The 17,542-nt window shown below is 37.7% G+C and overlaps 1 protein-coding gene and 1 non-coding gene across 4 annotated transcripts in view; one reads left to right on the top strand and one right to left on the bottom strand.

Moving 5' to 3' along the window:
* Positions 1-7,365, top strand: part of LOC122081595 (caffeoylshikimate esterase-like) — a 7,932-nt gene extending 567 nt beyond the window's left edge. The window contains exons 1-9 of one of the 3 annotated variants that reach the window (XR_006141141.1): positions 424-1,299; positions 1,447-1,476; positions 1,569-1,698; positions 1,852-1,998; positions 2,143-2,273; positions 2,840-2,977; positions 4,643-4,741; positions 6,439-6,893; positions 6,994-7,365. Coding sequence is in view for 2 of the 3 variants with exons in the window: in XM_042648771.1 (XP_042504705.1) it covers positions 982-1,299; positions 1,447-1,476; positions 1,569-1,698; positions 1,852-1,998; positions 2,143-2,273; positions 2,840-2,977; positions 4,643-4,741; positions 6,439-6,657 (1,212 nt within the window). In the remaining variant the exon portion in view is untranslated. Of the gene's footprint in view, positions 1-423; positions 1,300-1,446; positions 1,477-1,568; positions 1,699-1,851; positions 1,999-2,142; positions 2,274-2,839; positions 2,978-4,642; positions 4,742-6,438 lie in introns of those variants that run through there. The other 2 variants (XM_042648771.1, XM_042648782.1) reach the window with 2 other exon arrangements.
* Positions 7,366-16,494: 9,129 nt separating this feature from the next.
* On the bottom strand, positions 16,495-16,601 carry LOC122086802. Its single transcript, XR_006142537.1, has one exon. It is a non-coding gene; the product is annotated as a small nucleolar RNA R71 (small nucleolar RNA).
* Positions 16,602-17,542: the final 941 nt, after the last annotated feature.

Genomic DNA, 17,542 nt, shown 5'->3' with positions numbered 1-17,542 from the left:
TCACTGCAAATTGTTTTTGTCAACCTGAAAGAGATGGTGGGTCCCATTTCACCACTACATTTGAGATCTGAGGAGAGATGTTCCAAACATGAAAATCTCCCTAGTATGAGGTGAGTCCTCCCTAATGTTTTCTTGAAGATAACGCCAGTTTTACTATTACCATAAAGACAACCCAAAAAAAAAGAAAAAAAAAACCATGAGTGAAATTGTGTTTTCTTGAAGATAACGCCAGTTTTACTATTACCATAAAGACAACCCAAAAAAAAAAAAAACCATGAGTGAAATTATGTTTTCTTGAAGATAACGCCAGTTTTTCTTTTACCATAAATGATAGATATAGCGGTGAATCCAAGTTTAATGAGCTGAGTAGCAAGAGAGGTACCGTTCAATTCCTCTTCATCCCAAGATTGTTCCTTAAACCGACATTGGAAAAGTAAATGGTTTTGGTCCTCATTTCCCCGGATCGAGTTTTCCTCCTTAGAAGTGATCGTTCTGTTCAATTGATAGTTACTTGGGCGAGACCGTGTTCAATGTTTAGACAGAGGCATGAAAAACGAGATGTTGACAAAAGCGTAGAGAAAAAGATATCGAAAATCTTTGGATCACGGCTTAAATATGCGTCGCTCGTCAAGTAATTGTGAGAAATACTTGGATCGTTCAGGAGAAAGAGCTGAATCCCATTCCCCTCTTCCACTATCAGAATATGCTCCCCATTGAAACAGCTGTTCTTTACTGGTCATGGTCCATACTCCATACCCTCTCTCACTGTGTCTTCTTTTGTTGATAACGCAGACCCTTTTTTGACCCTTTTTGATCTGTAATCTGTACTGTTGAGAGATGACAAAAATTTGGCAAAAATAGTTGCTTTAATACTCGTGTCAAGCAGCTATTGGAATGACTGGAATCTTGATGGGTGCCGTACCCACACCAACTTTTTTCTAGTGCTCAGATGTCAATGTTTGACACATTTTGCTCTTAGCCATGGATTCCTCACTCATTCTCAGACAATTCCCACAACAACCAAGACCCAATGTGATTCTCCGGAGTTCCGATCATTTGATCGGAGATTCAAGAATTTCTCAGATACCTTCTTCAGTCCGACTAAGAAAGAGCTCGAAATCAACGAGTCTAGTCTCCAGAACTCACCAATCCATCACTGCGAAGAAGAAGAGCCTCGAAGGTGTGAGTGGAGAGTTGAACACACTTGCCTCCCAAGACTTGAGTCATGCTCCTGCAAGGAGGCGCGTTAGGTCTGCTTTCATTGATGTGCAGCAGCATCTCGATCATGTCTTATTTAAGGTTCTCTGCACTTGATTTTGATCTTGGCATCTTTTCTGTGTTACCCATTTAGTGTAGCCTTTTGATCTAAGATGTTTAGTTGTTATTTATTATAATCTCAAACTGATAATCTTACTTGTTTTCTTAATGATTTGGTTTGGATCATAGATGGCTCCTCCAGGGATAAGGACAGAGGAGGTAAGGAATCCTGTTTCTGCAATTTTACCCTCTAAAATTTGTCTTTTGGAAGATCATATTATTCAAATGTGTGGTTATTTTTCTTGCTGTAGTGGTCTGAGATAAACTTAAGGGGTTTTGAGATATTCTGCAAGAGCTGGTTGCCAAAAGCTGGTATTCCCATTAAGGCTGCTCTATGTTTCTGCCATGGATATGGTGATACTTGCACATTCTTCTTTGAAGGTTTGTGATTGTGTCAGCGTAATTTTTTAGTAATAAGAATATCAAACCCATCTTGACCTGCAAAATATTGGACTACTAATCTGCTTATCCATCAAGACCTAAAGAGAATAGTTGGGAGATTTTATTTGATTTGTCGACTATTTAGAGTTGCAGGGGTCGCAAGGAGAATTGCTGCTTCCGGGTATGGAGTTTATGCTATGGACTACCCAAATTTTGGACTATCCGATGGTTTGCACGGCTACATCCCATGCTTTGATGGATTAGTTGATGATGTTATTGAACAGTACTGCAAAATCAAAGGTCTGTTATCTGAGTTGGTGAAATATTTTCTTACCTCACCTTCGTGGACATTATCACAATTTTGTTATTATTATCATTGTTTTGAATGTTTGACTTAGTTTAGTGAAGGCTATTGTTGATTGTGTTATTATATATATTTGGCAGTAAGGCCAGAAGTGGCCGGATTGCCTCGTTTCATCATGGGGCAATCAATGGGAGGAGCTGTTGCCCTCAAGGTTCATTTAAGGCAACCACATGAATGGGATGGTGTGATTCTTGTTGCCCCAATGGCCAAAGTAAGTTTTTGTATGATTGTTTAATTGCTTTCATGGAATCACTAGAATTGTTCTAAGGATTTCTACCAAGACTACATTTTCAATCATGAAAAGCATTCAGTTATCATAATAGAATGTGCCCGAGTAACATGATCCTCGCCTTATCGTGATTGTATAGTGTTTAGGTTGAGTGGTCTGTCAGAAAACAACTTAGGATGAGAAAGGCCTCTCTTACTGGCTGTCTTGGCCATGTGATCACAATGAAAGGCATGGTATTAAGTCTCGTTATCATATTGGTGTATTGGCCGATATGTATCGGTATCGCCGGAGACTGACTGATAACAATAGGGATTGGTGGTGTCGATATCTATTGAGGGTAAAATGGTTCCATACTCCACTTTTTATCCAAATTTGAGGGAAAAATGGTCCAACCCGGCCTTGATCCGGCCAATCTGTATTGGTATTGGTACCGAAACTGTGATTTAAATCCCTGATCATATGTGATCAAGCTGCTAAAGCTCAGTTTGTTTATGAAAGCAATGATTCTATCCTTTGCAGAAATTTTCTGACTTTGTTTTAACACCAAGATTGCAGAGGACGTGACACCCCCAGCTGCAGTTCTGAAGGTCCTAGCTCTTATGTCTAAAGTTATACCTGAAGCAAAGCTCTTCCCGCAAAAAGATTTAGCAGAACTGGCATTCAGAGATGCAAGGAAAAGGAAAATGGTGGATCTTTCTTCTATCCCTTATTGATGTTTTAAGCATATAGACCAAATTAAAACTGTTAAGGAAATATCATCCCTAGTCCCATTTTAGCTGGAAAGATTGATTCTGTGGTCCATATTTGACAAAATGATGGATCTTCAGACTTCGAATCTTAAAAAGCTCAACATTTTTAATCTTGTCATATAAATTGAATTGAGGCCCTAAGAATAACTAAAAAACAAACAAAGGAGTCTTTCTAGGAAATTCTTAAAATATCATGATAATTGTACATTGAGAAAAAAAATGGATAAAACAAATGGGAGGAAAAAAGAAAGATTTTCCTTTCATGCAGAAACTGATCTTATTCATCTTTCTTATGTTTCATTCACATTAATTGGTCTGAAGAGGTGAGCTTCCATATTCGTCTCAAAGGAAATGTTAGATGATTTTAGTTTCTTATATACTTATTATATCTGTTTTCATTTAAGATGTCAGAAGTAACAAAGTTCTTTGAATTCTACATGACATTTTCATTCCAGAATTTTTTTGGCTACCAAAAATACTGCGAATTTTACCTACTCATGTCAACAATATATAAGTTTCTTGACAATTTTCTAGCTAGAAGCTGCTTAACTTGGGTTTGGTCGCTAGTGTTGGTTGTGGATGTTCAGGAGTTATATGTATCTGACTGAAAGTTTCAGGTACAGGGATTTGGCCAATAGGGTCTGCCAACTAGGTACTGATGCAATGACACACCATACGTGATAATCTTATAGTTCCCAAGTACAAAAGCAAGTTAACAATCTAGATGCATTCATTATTATGTGAATGTTATATTTGCATTCATTATTTAAATCAGTTGAATGAATACATTTAACAACAGAAATATGCAATTTGAACTTGCAGTATAATATTAAGAATTTGAAATGTAGCAGTGTGGTCTTTATAAATTTAGAAGGGGAATGAAAATTAGTAAGGCAAGTTCACAGTTCATGTTATTTGGATTCACAAAACCCATCAATAGAAAAAATCGAAGTAAAACAATTGTGCTTTCATTTGGTGGGTCCAACACATCAATTCCCATACCATGTCTTGTACATGTATTTTGGCTATAACTGTGGCTCCTGTTATGACTAGTTAGAAGTTGGAAGTTTATGGATGTAAATTTTTTGAACTTCTAATTAAGGCACTTCTTGTTTTATGCAGTTATCATAAGATAGATTACTCAGTTACATCATATCATATGGAAACACTGATATAATGTTAAACATTATCATGCACTTTATTTATTTATTAATTCTCTTTGGCTGGGAAGTGATCTTGACCAATGATTACATGGGTTGTCTTTACACAACAATACGAACTCATATAGCTGCTGGTGTTTCTATAAAAGCTGGAAACCTGATTTTGACTCCAGAATATAATTGATCTGCACATATGGTTCTTGAGAGACATGAAACATGTAGGCTTGAAATAATTCCCATATGGTTCTAGGGTTTAGCCCCTTTCTTTTGTTTGGCCTTTCTTTGGCTCTAGCTTTTGGCTAGTCATTGCAGCATTGTATTGTTTTCTTTTCTTTTAATATATTTTTCATTCATCCAAAAAAAAAAATCCCATTTATATTAATTTTTAATTTTCTCTTTGAAAATATTCAATTAACATAAAATCTGCCCCTTCACATTTTAGGCTGACTACAATGTGATCTCGTACTCTGATCAAATGAGATTGAAGACTGCTGTTGAACTTTTGAACGCCACACGAGACATTGAATCAAAGTTGGAGAAGGTCAGCTCTCTCTCTCTCTCTCTCTCTCTCTCTCTCTCTCACACACACACACACACACACACACACACACACACACACGCGCGCGCATCCATGTGTAACTTCCATGGTGTGTGAACTGGGCTGTCTGGGCATAATCTTGCAAGATATTATATTTTGTCTCTTCATACAGGGGGAATTGGCCCCAGCACAGAGATATATATCTTAGGGCTTATCAATTATCATTTCCCAACCATTAAGAGTCCCTATACCATACTTGAGATGTCTTCAGTTGAGTCTTGATAATGCTCCCAGCATATGTGCTCATGAGCCTAAGTAGAGGTTAAAGGGGGCAACATGTGAAATGGAAATTGAGGGTGCGGTTATCATTACTAGATCTACAGGAAATATTGATTTTTTGATAAACAGAATGAAACAGTGATCCTCTGTTCTGCTCTTCAGAGTTGGCTAAAAGGAACAATGACCATGAAACTTTTGATACTGTACAGTGGCTAGGCGACCCAAGGTTCTTGACGGGTTGCCTAGGCGTGCATCATATATAGTATTTATGCCATAATGACATAGTTATGATAGTAATGCAATATGATCAATATAATGTAAATGTATAATGCAATCTGATATAATTATGCTAGTAATTACCTAATGTGAGAAAACCAAGAAATAATAAACAAAATATAGGATATAATATAAAAATTCATAAAAAAATAAATTAACAATAATAATGAACTGAGAATAGTAGCATATAATTAAAGAACAGAACTATAGAGCATGTAACTATGTAAGTATGATTACATGACCTTCATAATATTTTTACACAAACCTATAATAAGGTTAGAGTTAGAATCGATTTGCTAAAGGGTGTACCCAGTGCATGAGGCTCCCGCCACGGCGGGGTCTAGGGAGGGTCATAACGTATGTAGCCTTATTACCCCTACATTGCGGTGCAGCTGTTTCCTGACTCAAACCTGCTACAGTTAAAATCAATTTTGTATAAAAAAAGCAATCCAGTGCACAAGGTTCCCACTAATGTGGGGTCTGGGAGGGTAAAATGTATGGAGCTATACCCCTTGCTTCACAGGAGAGGTTGTTTCCAAGTTTCGAACTTGTGACCAACATATTGCAATAGTGCAACTTAACAATTGTGCCATAGGCTCGCCAACATGTTGCAATTTAAATCAATTTTATATAATAATAAAAAAAAAATAAAAAATAAAACACATGGACACACTCACACTCGATACAATGTAGCATTTGTCCAGGCCACAAGGCAGGCCAAGATGTCCAAGGCAATGCCTAGGCAACCACTGAGGTCATCTTTCATGCATCAAATAAGGTGTGTTGTTGCCTTGGACCCTAGGCTGTGGCAGGACGCACAAGCACCTTGACAATTATGTGATGATGAGTAACTAAGTGCTTGGCATCTTATTTTCTCTTAGTGAACTATTTCCTAGTGATTCAATGTCCAAATCAATTCACGTATATGGGGAAATACTGACTGTTTGAAAGCAGAATAAAACAGAATCCTGTCTGTTCTGCTATCCAGAAGTGGCTAGAATTATTATATGACCATGAAACTCTTATGACTATAAGATGGTTAGAAACTAAGTGTTTGACATCTTAATATTGGTTGGTAGACTGTTTCTGTGCCAGTATTCAATATTGAAGAGGCAATATTGTATAATTGCAACTTTTCATACCAGGTCTCGTCTCCATTACTAGTTCTTCATGGAGCAGCGGATAAGGTGACAGATCCCTTAGTGAGCAAGTTTCTTTATGAAAAGGCTTCTAGCAAGGACAAAAAATTAAAGCTCTATGAAGAAGGTTATCATTCCATATTGGAAGGGGAGCCCGATGATAGGATTCTTGAAGTCTTAGGTGATATTGTTTCATGGCTTGATTATCATTGTACTATGAAGTAGAACTTCTGTTTTAGGATTAGTTCCTTGGTCTCTTCACATTTGTTTGGTATTTCTTACTCATGTTTATTTATGTTGTATCAGTAATTTCCTTTGATCCAAATATTCTAGGTATTTCATTTTTTAAATAAGCTGAGTAAAATTGTAATTTGCACAAATTTGGTGTGGTTGCCGACAAGCCAGTTATTGGTGACCACAAATAGAAAGCAAGTGTTTGAGATCTTACTATTGATTAGAAAGTAAGTGTTTGACATCTTAATATTGGTTGGTAGACTGTTTCTGTGCCAGTATTTCTGTATTGAAGAGGCAATATTGTATAATTGCGACTTTTCATACCAGGTCTCGTCTCCATTACTAGTTCTTCATGGAGCAGCGGATAAGGTGACAGATCCCTTAGTGAGCAAGTTTCTTTATGAAAAGGCTTCTAGCAAGGACAAAACATTAAAGCTCTATGAACAAAGTTATCATTCCATATTTGCAGGGGAGCCTGATGATAGGATTCTTGAAGTCTTAGGTGATATTGTTTCATGGCTTGATTGTCATTGTACCATGAAGTAGAACTTCTGTTTTAGGATTAGTTCCTTGGTCTGTTCCCATTTGTTTGGTATATTTTACTCCTTATGTTTATTTATGTTGTATCAGTAATTTCCTTTGCTCCAAATATTCTAGGTATTTCATTTTTAAATAAACTGAGTTAAATTGTAAGTTGCACATATTTGTGTTGTTCCCGACAAGCCAGTTAATGGTGACCACAGAATAGGGTAAAATGAGGGCTTCAGTGTTTCATTTTCTCAACAACATATAATCTTTTTTCCTGCTACATTCTGTGATCTATGGAATTATTTGTTAGTATATATAAGAAAAATCATTCAAAATTCCCTAAACTTAGACAACACTTTCAATTGAAATGAGTAATCTACTATGTTTGGGAGATCATATATCTTAAAGATGATTAGCATACTTCCTTCCAAACCAGTATTGAGAGAGAAGAGCTGTCATTCTCTATAAGTGCAGATGAGCAACTTAAATAGACATGATCATTCATTTTTAAGGATGCTTCAAAAAGTAAGCACTAGGTCTTGCTTGATCTTATCGATTTGATTCTTAAAAAGAGCAGGTTGAGTGGTTAATTTGCTGTGCAATCATGGAAAACTGTAGTAAAATTCTTTAAAAGACCAGGTTGAGTGGTTAATGTGTGTGTGTGGGGTTTCAAGTATCGGTTTGGTATCGGCTGTATCGGATCGGTATCCCTGATCGATCTGGATCAGTTATTCGGATTGGAGCGGGTTTTAAATAGTATAAATCAGTACTTTTTATAAAAAGCAGGGACAAAATCGATCGACGATCCGATCCAGATTGGTATCGGATACCATCCTTTAAATCCTTGGTGTGAAGGGAATTCTTGTGATTTCCCAACAGTATTCATATTCTTCAAGAACCATTCTCCTTCAATTACCAGCTTGGTGGACCTTTTTGTGTCCCTGCACATGATGGCCTTTTTACTTGGCCAGGGAAGTCCCAAAGCAGACGATTTTGAATAATTCCAGTTAGCTTCTGCGCATCTTCATGTCCTGATGCAAATAGCCCATTTCCAAGTTCCATAATGGAATGAAAAGAAAGATATTTGTATTCTATACACTTTGAAGATCTGCACAATCCCTACAACATTGTAAGAGACGATTTGTAACGTAAGGAGATTTGAACGGCGCAAGCTGAGGGCCAGACAGTGTCATCCAATGTGTAGGCGGTGTTTTGGGTTTGATCCGGTTGAGTCCATTGCCTAAACTAGGATCAGTTTGGGGTATTTGGGTTAGTCTTGATCTGATCTAGGTACGTAAAAACCATTTGCTATGTTTTGAAAACATTTTTTTGCCCATTTTAAACCTTCTAAGCCAAAATAGAAGCATAAAGCACTACTTTGGGTAAGGAAGGAGAATTGCGGATATAAACAAAAGATCACTTGCGTTCTAGAGGGATTTTTGGCTCATTATCACTTAGTCTTTCTAGAGTGACAAAATGTGATGTCTATACTCAGCGCAAGTCAAGCTAGGTTCATTTACTATGGATATATCTCATACAAAGAGGAAAAACATCAGTGTTATGGTTAAAACTCTTTTGGATGATAAAAATTCAATCAATGTATTCTAAAAACCGAAAGAAAGTGTCATTAAATGTAAAAATTGATATCAATCTTAGAATTAATGGATCACACTCATTTGGGTTCCATCAATTTTAGAATTAATAGACCACACTCATTTAGGTTTCCATCAACCTTAGAATTAATAGACCACACTCATTTAGGTTTCCATCAATCTTAGAATTAATTAATACACCACACTCATTTAGGTTTCCATCAATCTTAGAATTAATAGACCACATTCGCTTAGGTTTCCATCAATCTGTTTCCATCAATCTTAGAATTAATGGACCACACTCATTTAGGTCTCCATCAATCTTAGAATTAATGGATCACACTCATTTGGGTTTCCATCAATCTTAGAATTAATAGACCACAAACATTGGGTTTCTATCAATCTTAGACTTAATGGACTTCTAGGGGTTGGGTGCGTCTTGTCAAATCTGAGAAGACAAATGCATTAAGGATTTATCAGATTGCATTAAGGATTTAATTGTGTTATCTGACTCTAGTGTCCTATGCTTGCTACGAGCAACATCTAGCGTTCCTCTGATGTTTCAACCGGTCATAGAGGATATTTATTTACATCTGTCATCATATTTTATTTCATGTTCTTTTCTTTGTAGTCGTGGGGAGATCAACTTTGTTGTTGACTCCTTAGTAAAGAAGACACTGTCATTTGTGTGTATAACGATATGACCAATTCCACTCCATGGTTGGAAGAATCTTCTGAATGAACAACCATGAATTTTTCACTATCCAATAAATAAATTTCCTTTTACCAAAAAAAAAAAAAATGTTTAGTGCATAAGATTCTTTATGGTGCCTATGCACAGAGTACATAAAGGCCCACATGTACGGCCTAGGGGGTTGAGATTTTGATCTGATGCATGACACTCGTCAAATATTGCTGGGCAAAAAACGAACACACTTATTTTGGAATCAAAAGCATTTTGGTTGGCAGCCCATGATTTGCTTACTCTTATGGTATACACACTATGTGGTGATATGGGAGTTTGGGTCCTCTCAATCCCCATGTGGTACCTCCTTATCACATGAGAACTTATTGTCCATGGGCTATCTGACCATGAGTTAATGATGCATTAATTGTTCTAACTCTTGATCTGGATATCTCTTAGGTAGTGGAATCTCATGGGAAGAGAGGGTGACTCTCTCTCCCCATTTTCTACCCAAAACACTTACTTAGAATCATGTTTGGTTCCAAATCCATATAACAATTGAGACTCGTGGGTTTTGGTTTGAGGGGGGAAGAATAAAACTTCTTTCAGTTTTTTACACTTTTAATATGAGAGAGAGAGAGAGAGAGAGAGAGAGAGAGAGAGAGAGAGAGGCAAAAAGGATACATCGTTTTCAGTAGATCCAAGGGCCAGCCGTCTCAGTAAACCAACAAACTAGTAAATACATGGAAACTTTCCATGTTACATGATTTCATCTACTAATCCTAAGGAAGGTTCAATCAGTACAAGTCATGAATCTCCTGTCATTGTCCTCATTGAATTTCCTCTTTTGAATAGTTTTTCATCTTGCACTTATGTTAAATACTTAATATTTCCGTTGGAAAGATGGAAAATGCCCTCATTCTCTCTCTCTAGTGATTATTTTTTTTTTGGTAATAAGAGATTTTATTGCAAGGTGGTGCATGAGTAGCGCAAGGCCTCAAGATTACAAACATCAAGGAGCCAAGGAGAGGAAAGCGACAATATAGTCTTACATGCTAGACTACTAGCCTTCTGGGCAAGGGAGTTTGCGATACCATTCACGTCCCTTGGAATGTGAAGAAAGATACACCTTTGAATCATAGAACCAAGAGCTAGAATATTGAATAGAATCAGAGCAATTGTCGTAGGCGGGTTGCTCTCCCTGGAAGTCAGAAGGCTAATGATAGAGGCACAATCCGATTCGACTAGAAGGAGCTGGATGTTGTTTTCAATTGCCCAGAGCAAGCCTTTCCACACCTCAAAAGCTTCACCACATTGCACATCAACAAAAGGGAGCGGCGCTGGCAAGGCCCAAATGGGATTCCCAAGGTTGTTTTTACTAATGCACCCGATGCCACCTATTGAAGTACCCAATGGTAAAGCTGCATCACAATTAAGTTTAGCACATTCCTTAGGTGGGAAATTCCAATGTGGGGGAGGCACGCCAGGGTGCTGGGGTTGGAAGATCTGGTTATCTCCTAGAAATCTCAGTGGGTCTCAGCTTTCTAGAAGACTTCAATTGGCGACCACGTTTTCCTATTAAACACCAAGTCATTTTGAGGCATCCATAAGACCAGCAAATGAAGAAGAATAAGCTCAAAACTTCAGCACTTTGATTTTTGCTCGAGAAATCCAACTCGTTCCAATGAAGGAGAAGGGAAAATACTTTGGGATGGCTGGAGGATGGAGCAATGAAAGACAAAGCTGCTATCGAACCAAGCTGCTCGAGCAAAGGGGCATTCTAATATGACGCAATCTTTGGATTTAGTGTCTTCCCCACATCTTTTAAACAGAGATTGATTTGACACCTTCTAGAATGAAGACCTTTTCTTGATGTCGGTCCTTGAGGGTAGATGCGCCAAAGAAAGTATTTTATCTTGGGGGGCTTTGCAGTTCTAGATGTGTTTCCATAACAAAGAAGGGATGTCATCCCAGGAATGACGACGAGACATGGAGGCTTGAGGAAGCATTTGTTGATCTCACTGGTTTGATAACAAGTGATAGGCAGTCTTTATGAGAACACACTAGTCCGAGCTCCACCCCAGATAAGGCAGTCTTCACAAGGAAAAAGGCTAAGGTTAATCTTGAGGATAGCTTGCTTCTCGGAGGGGCCAAAATAGGTATCAAGTAGATCAGTTCTCCAAGTTTGATTGCATGGGTCTATTAAGTCTGAAACACTTGATAATGGACAACTAACTAGGCGGGGAGATTCAATTTTAAAGGAGGATAGAGATGGGACCCAATTGGAATTCCAAATGTCAATAGCATTACCCAATTCAACTTGCCAAATAAGACCGTCTTGGAGAACTTTGCACCCAATCAGGATACTTCTCCAACCCCAAGAGGGTTTATTACCCACATTAGTACTTAGAAAATCGATTCTTGGAAAGTAGATGGCTTTCATGAAGCACCCCATAGAGAATTTGGATTATCCAATAGATTCCATGCCACTTTTGCAAGAAGGGCCCTATTTTGAAGGATAGGGTCATGGAGGCCCAATCCATCCTTTCCTTAGAGCGGCATAAGCGGATCCAAGAGATCTAGTGGATTTTCTTATCCTCCCCTTTTTGGCCCCAGAAAAAGTTGGAGATGGTTTGACACACGAAATTATGGTGAGAAGCTTGGAGGTTGAATGGGAAGCTGCATAGGTGGACATCAAGCATGCAACAGATTCGATGAGGGTTTCCCGACCCACATGAGATAGTAATTGATTCTTCCAACCTTGAATTCTTTTGCAGGTTTTCAATGAAAGCTCTTTGATCACTTCAACTTTGGAAAAACCAAATTCTAAGGGAAGGGTCAGATACTTAGAAGGTCCACCATTTAGAATTTTTATACACAAGAGAACCACCGCTTGAAACAAGGTGCCGTGTTTGGTTGAAGGTTAATGAAGATTTTTTACGACTTGATCTCTTGGCCACTAGCTTGATAATATCTCTCAAGGAAATCCTTAAGTGATGAGATATGCCTTTTATAAGATCTTCAAATTCTACCTTGGCAAGGATGGAGCTTAGAACCTAAGAACATAAATAAACAAGAAGGGGGAGAGGGGGCACCCTGTTGGATGCCTATAGTGGGGGTAAAACTGCCTCTAAAAGCTCCATTGATAAGCAAAGAGTAAGAAATTGAAGATACACTATTCATTACCAACAAAAGCCCAATTTCAAGAGAGCTTCTCGAACAAATGGCCATTCCAGTCTATTGTAGGTCTTGCACATATCCAATTTCAGCCCAAGGAATTTCTTCTTTCCCTTTTTTGGTGCTTGATGTAATGGTAGATCTCACGAGCCATGAAAATGTTAGTAGATATGATACGATCACGGACGAAGGCCGACTGGTTGGGAGAGATAATATCCTGAGCAATCCTTTTATTCCGTTTGCCATAATTTTGGAAATCAATTTCATAGCAACACCACAAGGGCTGATGGTATGAAAGTGTTTAGCTTGCTCCGGGTTCTCGACCTTAGGAATGAGGCACACCAGGGTCTTGTTCATTTCCTTTGGAAGAACTCATGTAATAAAGAAATTGGATCAAGTGAAATAGATCATCTTGGGTAATATTCCAAATTTTTTGGAAAAAGATAGGGGGGACCCTGTCTGGACCAGGGGACCTAAGAGGTGCCATATCAAGAAGAGCTCTAGAAATTTCTTCTTTGGTAGGGGCTGCACAAATCTAAACATTAATCTCATAAAAAAACAATTGGGTAAACAACTTTAAGAGATAAGAGAATGGAGTCCATACTGCTACATGAGGAAGAGACCGCATCACTAAAATGGTTAAGGAGTTTATAAATCACCTCATAGGTCCACTCTCCATTATTTTATTTGAGCTTCTGGACACAATTATTTTGCTGATGTTGGATGGTTGAAGCATGGAAAAAGGTTGCGTTGCGATGACCCCCTTCAATCCATTCAATCCGAGATTTTTGTTGCCTCATAAGCTCTTCCCTCTCTAGTTCCTCCTCCAACTTTTGAGCAATGATGTGCACCTGATTTTGTTGCTGATCCGATGAAGGTTGACTTTAAATATTTTGTAACTGGGATTTTTTAGAGATTTGATTTCTCATTGGGTATTACTGAATGTCTCTTTGATCCAATGCTTGAGATTTTCTCTACACGTCTCTAATTTTTGAGTGAGAATAGGGAGAGCCATGTTTGGAGTAGGTGCAACCCAAGATTTTTCAACCACTTCTTTACAACCGGGATGACGAAGCCACAATGCTTGAAATGGAAATAGATGAGGACCTGATGAGCACAATTATGTGTGAAATCTAGGGTAGTAAAACATGTATTTTATATATTTAGAATGGATTACTTTGGGTTTTACTCTCTTTTTGTAGGTTTTATATTTGCAAGGTCTTAAGGATTATCGAGCGCTATATTTGTCCTGTTTCTTTTCATGGCTGCGAAGAGGATGGAATTCTGAGTAACATAGATGTATTCAATTAAAAGTACACATTCATTTGGTCACCCGTACAAACGATTATTCTTTTTAGACAGAAAAAGAATAATAGATCAGAACTGAACAGAGATGCAAAACCAACCTGTCTGCAGTTGTCCTAGGGGTACAAGGAATATTCTAAATGCCAACAAGGGTTGATGGACCACACCCTTAAGTGATTGAAGATTCATTTTTGGTAACAACAACTACCTAGTGTAGTTGGTGCGTTATGGTGTGCAAAATCCCTTCCTTATTAGGAGGTCTCAAGTTTGAACCTCTTGGTTGGTATTTTTTTAGAGATTTTTTTTGAAAAATTTTCTCTCTCCTACTCATCACAATAGATTCAAGCAAGGAATAGAGGTTGGCCAAGGGGGTTTCTTGCTTAAGAAGAGAGAGAAAAAGGAAAGAAAAAAAGAGAGAAATAAATCATGTCCGAATCTTGGCTCTCTCCTCCACATCATCAACAAAGATGTCCAAATCCTCCAAGAGAGGAGGTTGTGCACAAGTTTATGAGAGAAAATAAAAATAAAAAAAAAAGGGAAACGAAAATCATGGGAGATCTCCTCTCCTACGATTCTCTCTTCTCTCTCCTCCACCTCACAATTGTGGGCCCCCCAAACCCTAATCGTTGGTTTTTCTCCCTATTTCTCTATAAACAAAAAAAAAAACGTTCAAGGTGAGAGGACAGCTAGTGATTATTTTTTATGCTCTATTTTTCTCTCTTCTTAGGCACATTTCAGTTTTAGGGTTTTATCTCTTTCTCTAGTTCTCTTCTTTAGGTTTAGTCTCTTTTAGTTCTTCTTACTTTTTGATTAAACACTTTTGTAATGGAGTTTTAATTAATGAATATGCAAGTTTTCTTTCATGGTTATGGTTTATGGTATTGTAATTTTAATTCTCTAGTTCAAGGTTTAGATCTAGGTGACAAGATCCAAGCTTTGAAGCATCTCCTTTCAAGTTCACGTTTCTCTTTTAGATTTGTTTTCTCTAGTATTAACAATTTCAGATTTGATTTATTCCATATCTGAATTTTAGTACTGGTAGTATTTCAAATATCAATCAAGTTTTCAAGTTCTAGTATTGAAATTTAAATAGGTAGGCTTCTCATAAGTCTTCTCTCCCCCCCTCTCATTCCCTCTCTTGACTACTCTTTCCTTCTTAACTTATGTTTTTAATTTCAGTCTTTACTTTATTGTTTTTCCTTTCCCCCAAGGTCCTTGGCTAGATGCATGTGTTGGCTTTGCCCCTCTCTAGCTATGGACCATCCTTTTATTGCGTTTATTTTCAGTTATTTACTTTCCTTCCCTTTCCCTAAAGCTAAGTAGTGAAGCCCTTGTAAGAGTTACTCTCTAGTCAAGTAGGGAAGCTTGCATTATTTGTGGTGCATCCCTCAGGCTAAGTAGAGACACCTACTTGTGTGCCTCTCTCTAGCCTTCATTCTTTTTTTGATTTTATTTATTTTATTTCAGCATTTTTACTTTTAGTTATTTAATTTTTATTTGCGTGGTTTGAAGTATTTAAATTCCTAGATGTGTTGGTTAGGATGCTTTTAGATGCATGTGTTTTAAGGCAGTAGTTAGAAGTAGATCACTAATATCAATCGTTACACTTTCGCATTACTAAAAGAAACTTAAAATAAAGTGGCTGCTCTCTTTGTGTTCGACCCGTTAGCTGCATTGATCTGTATGCTTGCGGTTAATTTTAAATCTCAAACAAGTTTTTGGCACCATTGCCCAAGAGACAGTTTCATGTTATTTTTCGCTTTCTTTTGGTAAATCGGAGTGCTTTGTTTGCTTTGTTTTCTTTCTCTTTTCTTTTATTGAATTCCTGAGAAGAACAACTTGCAATAATAGTTGTATCGGTGGAGGTCGCCAAGCCTCACAGTATGATAAAGATAGGTTTCACCCTGTAGCAGTACCTCGGGAATTGAATTGAGCAACCTCGGATCTCTGCTAGTAAGCTCACACAAAAAAAATCAGAAAAAAGTTTTCATTAAAAAAAAATTTCTTTTGTGTTTGTGGTTTGTCTTATTCTAGTTGTGGATAGTGTTCTATTGCATGAGTGCTAGGGGGGTATGTAATACTGAAAATCGGTTAGAAAGAAGAGATTCAACAAGTAGTGACCCTATACCTATACTCTCATCAATACCTTTCAATATGGGAGACCGACAACCAAACTCTCCACCTAAATCTCTAAAAGATAGGTTCTACAATGCTAGAGCAGCCCAACCTTCCTGCATAGTTCTACCATAAGCCCAGGGCAATAATTTTGAGCTCAAATCTCAGTACATCACTATGTTGCCCCACTTCCATAGGTTGCCTTCTGAGGATGCATACCTATTCCTTAGGAAATTTGAGGAGGTTTGTATTCTGATTAAGGTCCAATAGTTGACTAATGATGCTGTAAAATTAAGGTTTATAACTTTTGCGATCAAGGACCAACCTAAAAAATGGCTTTATGGTCTGTCTACCAATTCCATTACCACATGGGATGCATTTACTTTAGACTTCCTAAAAAAATTATTTCCTTTGTATAAAACCAATAAACTCAGGAGCGACATTCTTCAATTCAGGTAGAAACCTAGTTAGTCGTTCTCCAAATTTATGGAGAGATTTAAGGACCTCCTTCAGGAATGCCCTCACCATGGAATTGATATATGGCAACTTTGTCAAATCATTTATGAGGGTATTCATTATCAGACCAAGCAGTTATTAGAGTTTATGTGCCCCAAAGGTTTTACATCTTTTATAGATGAAGATGATGCTTGGAACATTTTGCTTGAATTGGCTGAGAAAACCAAAGAGTGGGAGTCTACTCAAGAAATTGAGAGGACAAATAAAGGTTACCTTGTCGAAGGTGTTGTGGCCAAAGCGGCTCAACTTGAGAGTCTTATCAAGAGACTCGAAGCCATAGCAGTCAAAGAACCTGTCCAACTGAACCAAATAAATCATTCTGTGCCTATGTGTAGTTGGTGTCAATCTCTCACTCATGTGATAGAGGAGTGTCCTAATATTTCTCATGTGAATGGTTTAAATATAGGTCTTGAAAATGTGAATGCCATGTCCCAAAACTACCCTTTTAGTCAGACCTATAATCCAGGATGGAGGAACCATCCTAACTTCTCTTGGAATCAAGCCAATAATCAAGTAGGTCCTAATTTTCAACCCTTGAGTCAAGGATAGTTTGTTCCCCAACAAGCCAATCATAGGAATATACCCTCAATCAGTAGAACAATTTTAGGATCCCCACTCAATCTACTATTCCACCACCTCCTATAAATCAACCTCCAGGATTTATGAGAGAAGGTGGTGATTTAGTTAGGCTTTCTTCTTTAGAGAAAAGCATGGAACTTCTCATGAGTACTTTCATGACAAGCCAACATAACATGGAGAAGCAAATCTCCTAACTTGCTAATGTTTTGCATGAAAAGGAGAAAGGAAAGATGCCCAGTCAGCCTGAACCAAATCCCAGGAATAAGAATATGAATCATCAACCAGTTTCAAATCAGTTGAATTCAATTCAAAAGTGTCCATAACAAGAGCCCTCCAACCAATGTAATGTTGTTTATGCTCTTAAGAGTGGCCGAGAGTA

Source organism: Macadamia integrifolia, chromosome 1 (assembly GCF_013358625.1).
Source record: "Macadamia integrifolia cultivar HAES 741 chromosome 1, SCU_Mint_v3, whole genome shotgun sequence".
In the NCBI taxonomy this organism is placed as follows: domain Eukaryota; kingdom Viridiplantae; phylum Streptophyta; class Magnoliopsida; order Proteales; family Proteaceae; genus Macadamia; species Macadamia integrifolia.
This window is presented reverse-complemented; position numbering and strand designations above follow the sequence as displayed.